Source organism: Staurois parvus, unplaced genomic scaffold, assembly GCF_062004578.1.
Source record: "Staurois parvus isolate SC_StPar_1 unplaced genomic scaffold, SC_StPar_1.0 ptg000131l, whole genome shotgun sequence".
Classification (NCBI taxonomy): domain Eukaryota; kingdom Metazoa; phylum Chordata; class Amphibia; order Anura; family Ranidae; genus Staurois; species Staurois parvus.
In genome coordinates, this window is record NW_028317927.1 from 13,706,710 (window position 1) to 13,712,709 (window position 6,000).

The 6,000-nt window shown below is 37.8% G+C and overlaps 1 protein-coding gene across 1 annotated transcript in view; it reads left to right on the forward strand.

Moving 5' to 3' along the window:
* The window catches only part of LOC149466409 (extracellular calcium-sensing receptor-like), a 29,586-nt gene extending 24,061 nt beyond the window's left edge, over positions 1-5,525 (forward strand). Inside the window, exons 5-6 of the mRNA XM_089672643.1 lie at positions 1,982-2,105; positions 4,630-5,525. Coding sequence (XP_089528769.1) covers positions 1,982-2,105; positions 4,630-5,525 — 1,020 coding nt within the window. The remainder of the gene's footprint in view (positions 1-1,981; positions 2,106-4,629) is intronic.
* Positions 5,526-6,000: the final 475 nt, after the last annotated feature.

Below are 6,000 nucleotides of genomic sequence, written 5' to 3' on the forward strand. Positions count from 1 at the left end.
ATTGCCCTTATTTAAGGAAGGAAGGCAGCAAATGTTGTATATGCTGGTTACAGTGCATTTCTCTCTGAAATTCTGAGGAAAATGGGTCGTTCCAGGCATTGTTCAGAAGAACAGAGTACCTTGATTAAAAAGTTGATTGGAGAGGGGAAAACATATAAAGAAGTGCAGAAAATGATAGACTGCTCAGCTAAAATGATCACAGATGCTTTAAAATGGCAACCAAAAGCTGAAAGATGTGGAAGAACTACCATTCGAATGGATAGAAGAATAGCCAAAATGGCAAGGACTTAGCCAACAATCAGCTCCAGGAAGATCAAAGAAGGTCTAAAGTTACCTGTGAGTACTGTTACAATTAGAAGACGCCTATGTGAAGCCAAGCTATCTGCAAGAAGCCCCCGCAAAGTCCCACTGTTGAAAAAAAGACATGTGCTGAAGAGGTTACAATTTGCCAAAGAGCACATTGACTGGCCTAAAGAGAAATGGCGCAACATTTTGTGGACTGATGAAAGTAAGATTGTTCTTTTTGGGTCTAGTGGCCGGAGACAGTTTGTCAGACGACCCCCAAACACTGAATTCAAGTCACAGTACACTGTGAAGACAGTGAAGCATGGTTGCGCAAGCATCATGATATAGGGATGTTTCTCATACTATGATGTTGGGCCTATTTATCGCATACCAGGGATCATGGATCAGTTTGAATACATCAGAATACTTGAAGAGGTCATGCTGCCTTATGCTGAAGAGGAAATGCCCTTGAAATGGGTGTTCCAACAAGACAACGACCCCAAACACACCAGTAAATGTGCAACATCTTGGTTCCAGACCAACAAGATTGACGTTATGGAGTGGCCAGCCCAAACCCCGGATCTTAATCCAATAGAAAACCTGTGGGGTGACATCAAAAATGCAGTTTCTGAAGCAAAACCAAGAAATAGAGAAGAACTGTGGAATGTAGTCCAATCATCCTGGGCTGGAATACCTGTTCACAGGTGCCAGAAGTTGGTTGACTCCATGCAACACAGATGTACAACAGTTCTCAAACAGTGCTTATACAACTAAATATTAATTAAGTGATTCAAAGGAAAGCAAAATCTTCAAACATATTTCAATTTATATAGTGAATGTTTGAGTTTGTAAAGAAGAATACAAACACTTCTATTTTTTTGAACACTCTAATATTCACTTTTCTTCTTTTTCTTTAGAGGAACAACACAAATTTGATATATTTTTCTTCATGTTTTGATTTGGAATAGAATATGTAGTGTTCCCAATGCATTTGTGTGTATGGAAATAAAAGCTATTAGAAGGATTTTGAGCTTTATTCACTTTTTTCAACACACGCTATTATTTTGAACACAACTGTATATATATATACACAACTTTTACAATCGGTTCCCTTCTCTGGTCTACATTTGGTCTGGTATTCTGTCTGCTCTGTTCTGTCTATGCAAATTACAGCATCTACAGGATATCCTCTTCTGGACTACACATTTTTATCTCCATATGGGGCCTCCACTATGTTTCCACCTATTGCATTCTTTTTTGAGTGGCAGAAACTTATGATGCAAGGAGCATCACTTTGAAGAGGAGTCACAGTCACTAACTTTGGAACTTAACATGCTGAGCATCATGATCCTTTTAGAGAAAGCTATTTAATGTTATTATATGCTTATCTAATTGATATCACTGGTATCCCCTGGTAGGGGATATACTGCGAGACCTGTGGAGTGTGGTGTTCTTTGTTGTTTTTAGATATGTCTTTGTGTAATAAAGGAGTCATTTATGTGCCTTTGACCACCAGCCCCATTATATAGGTATAAAACAAAAACCCACTAAGTCTGGCTGAGTCCATAACTAATCGTTTTTAGTTCGGTTTACCAATTAGTGTTGACCTTGAGGCTTCTGTTCGGAGTTTTCAAATATTAATATAGCAATACATCTGCTGTAAAATGTAATTGAATAATATGCTTCCTCCTATTAGATACCAGTGTCTGTGTGCACTGCAAGCTGCCCGTCTGGAAGCAGAAAAGCAGTACAGCAAGGGAAATATTCATGTTGTTTTGACTGTGTCATGTGTGAAGAAGGCAAGATCAGTAATCAAACAGGTCAGTTCTACAGACCAGTCATTAATAACATCAACTGACTTGCGGGGTATGTGTACACAGATTTTCATAGATGATTTCCCGTATCTTAAAAAAAAACAGAAATTTGCTTCAATCAGATGTCAGCTGCCTTCTAATCAATACCTAATTATCTATTGACGTCCGTCAATAGGATGTGTCTGCAACCTGAAGATAAATTGGAGGGATTGCCTTAGGCTAGCAGATGTACAACTATGTATTTATGATGTATAAAGGGATAATATTATTATTAACCAGAGAAGTAACAAAATGTAACGCCCAGGGCCAGTTCTAAAAATCTCCAGAATGCTTTGATGGTCTGTTTCAGCTTTTCTGCTGGTTATGTTTAATAAATGGAGATGGTTTCCTCTTTTTTGGCAACGCTAATAATACTACTGGTAAAAAAAAAGAGATAAAAGAAGCGAAACACTGCTCTGTTATACAGAGAGTAAGATGACTGCACAACTGTTAGGATGTCAGTATTGTGACCCCTGAACTCATGGCATTTGGATAGTTTCTTTCACACTCTGTGCCTGTTAAAGTTACATCTTGACCATAGGTTTTAAAAATTAAAATCAATACAAAAACAAGTTATTGTTTTGCTGCCTCCACTGAGTTTTCTTGTTGCCTGCCATACATGCAATGAATGTCTGGTCTATTAGCTGAGTAACAAGTGCCAGAGGTTACCAGCAACTCATTTACCCATAATATTTAACGTCATTTTTCATGTAAATTATTTTCTATATTTATTCAGCATAACCATTTAAATTTAACTAAGTATACAATGGAAAATAATTTGCCTTCAGATCATTCATGCACGACTGATTTTAATATATTGCAGCTTGTGAAGTAGCTGTGCGCTTTGACAGAGTGAAATTTCCTAATGAGTTTCAGAAAAGAGGTGGCGGAATTCTGACACAGTCAGTGAGAGGCTTGTATTTAGCAGGCAGCAAAATGTGGCACATTTTATATTTTTTCTTATCGTCTCATTCACAATATCCTGTTTTGCACAGCTTGGTTCAATATGTCATTGTTAACACACTCATTTCAATTTTATATTAAACTGAAAAAAGCACAATTGTCCTTTTGACAACATTTATCATCTCAATATTTAACTTTCATTATGTCACTTAAAAAAAAGAAAGTGTTTGAAGACAGTATTCAATCCATCACAAAACTAGCTTGGGCTTCAATGTATAATACATTTGGTGTAAATCAACAGACAAGCATTAATGACCATGCTGCTTTTCCTAGTTAGTGAGATTCTTTGATTAACTACATGTCATTTGACTCCTGCTTGGTATATTCAACACTGAACATCTGGACTTACAAATATTTTTCATATCAAGCTATCTGATTGTGCAGAAAAGAAAAAAAAAATATATATATATATGTTTAGCATGAGGGGAGGTAGCACATGGGAAAAAAATAAAGGGGTTGATTTACTAAAACTGGAGAATGCAAAATCTGATGCAGCTGTGCATGGTAGCCAATCAACTACTAACTTCAGCTCGTTCAATTAAGCTTTGACAATAAAACTGGAAGCTGATTGGTTTCTATGCAGAGCTGCACCAGAACCAGATTTTTCTCAAACCATTAACCATCTAATACAAATTACCTCACTGTTGAAAATTGAAATAAACCAATCAATCAAAAACACAGATCTGTTTGAGGTTTGCTCTACTCCACAAAAAATGTTTTGTTACTAGGAATTGGTGTGAGTTCCCCGGTAAGGTGTGCTGTCCTGCCCAGGATGTTGGACTGTTTTACAAGTTCTGTAGTACGATGCTTACTTTAATCAGGGACTCTGTGTTTTCGGCCAGCACACCACGCTGCACCTCCCCAACATATTTGTCCTGTTTACCATCATCATCCAAGATAAAAGTAAAAGATAATCACACATCTGGGGTTAAAGCTAGAAGAGTAATAGAGGTGAAATCTTTCAATCGGGATGCTAGTTCTGGTGATCCTGGTGGGGAGGGATTTTCTCTCACTTCCTGTTTTGGCAATGGTACCTGAAGTGAAGAAAAATCTCTCCAATGGGACACAGATGGAAAAAAAAAACCTAACAGGTTATAACCCTCCCCTACTTCACGCAAAATGAGAAAATATGTTTTGCCTATAGTTTTACTTCAGGGATACACAATTTTGAGGTGTGGTGAAAACAGAGGTGAAGCAAGGTACTCTGGGGTGTATTTTTTAGTATCATGGTTCTCTCCCCATGGGACCCTTATGCAAAAATAATTAGAACTCTATTGGTTTTATTTAGGTGCAAAACATGAAAGGATCTGGGAAAGGAGAAAGAATTTGCAGACAAAATCAGCCTCAGCCTCTTATTATAGTATACTAGGTTGTAAAACATTGTTTGCCCCATTGCACTCCAGGTCTTTTGGGCTCCTATCAACATCCCAGCTAATCAATTAGAATTCGTATTATTCATGCCTGTATTAAGTTAACTGATCACTAGAAAGCCCTATATAACCGAGTCAAGTACTGTTTATGCACACAGATTCACTGGAATGTCTGCAATGTCCTCTAGAGTATTGGTCCAATACACAGAAAGATCACTGTGTCCCAAAGGAGCTGGAGTATATATCCTTCAAAGAAACATTGGGATCAGTTCTTTTTGGAGGGGCATTGTTTGGTATATTTCTTACAACAGTCATCATTATTATCTTCATATACCACCGCTATAATCCCATTGTGCGTGCTAACAATTCCCACTTGAGTTTTTACACTCTTTTTTCTATCATCCTGTGCTTGCTGTCTTCCATTACATATTTGGGACAACCATCGGCCATGTCTTGCCTTCTGAGGAATACTGGATTTGGCATTACATTTGCCTTCTGCATTTCCTGTATTTTGGGGAAAACCATTGTTGTGATTGTGGCATTTAATGTACAACATCCTGACAGGAAAGCAGCTTTGTTATTTAGTCCAATGAAACAAAAAGTCCTTATTACTCTATGTAATTTGTTTCAAATTGTTGTTTGTTCTGCCTGGAATATATTGTCTCCTCCACAACCCGTAAGGAAAACCACTTTTGACAGTCCTGCAATTACTTTACAGTGTGATGCTGGCTCAGCCTTGGCCTTTTCTCTAGTGCTGGGATATATTGGGCTCCTGGTGTGTGTATGTTTCACTCTGGCTTTCTGTGTTCGGAACTTGCCCTATCATTATAATGAAGCTAAATTCATTACCTTCAGCATGGTGATTGTCTCTGCTGTGTGGATAACATTCATTCCCACCTATCTGAGTGCTCCAGGAAAATATTTAGATGCGGTACAAATGTTTGCAATACTATTTTCCTGTTATGGTCTTCTTATATGTATATTTGTTCCAAAATGTTACATGATTTTATTGCAACCCCACAAGAAGATCCAAAGAATGCAGAGAAGAGAATAAAGATACTGTTATATGGTTTAAAGACTGCTTTCCTAAAAAGTCCCTTATTGTCGAGAAAAATACAGTATATGCTCTGTCTATGCCGACTTCTTTGAGAAGCTGCTGATTTCCTGACTCTCATGCTTATCCCCTGGATTAGCGACACCAATTCAGTCAGAGAACTAGATTCAGCCTGGATTACATCAGCAAGACAGTCAGGGAACTAGATCCATGTAAATCTAAGGGAGTTAAATACCAGCCATAACATTTTGTATAGATTAGGAAAAAAGTAAATACTTAAGCCAATATTTATTGTTGTTTATGACCCCATTGAGGAGAATTCCCCTCACTTGTTGTCCAGCCTTTGATAGCAGGAAATGAGAGGAGCAGTCATCACCAGGACAGGTCATAGACTGCAGTAATGACCTGTTAGAAGTTCGAACAGCCACCATTTTAAAGTGTTACTAAACCCAGGACCCTGCATTCACTAAATCCG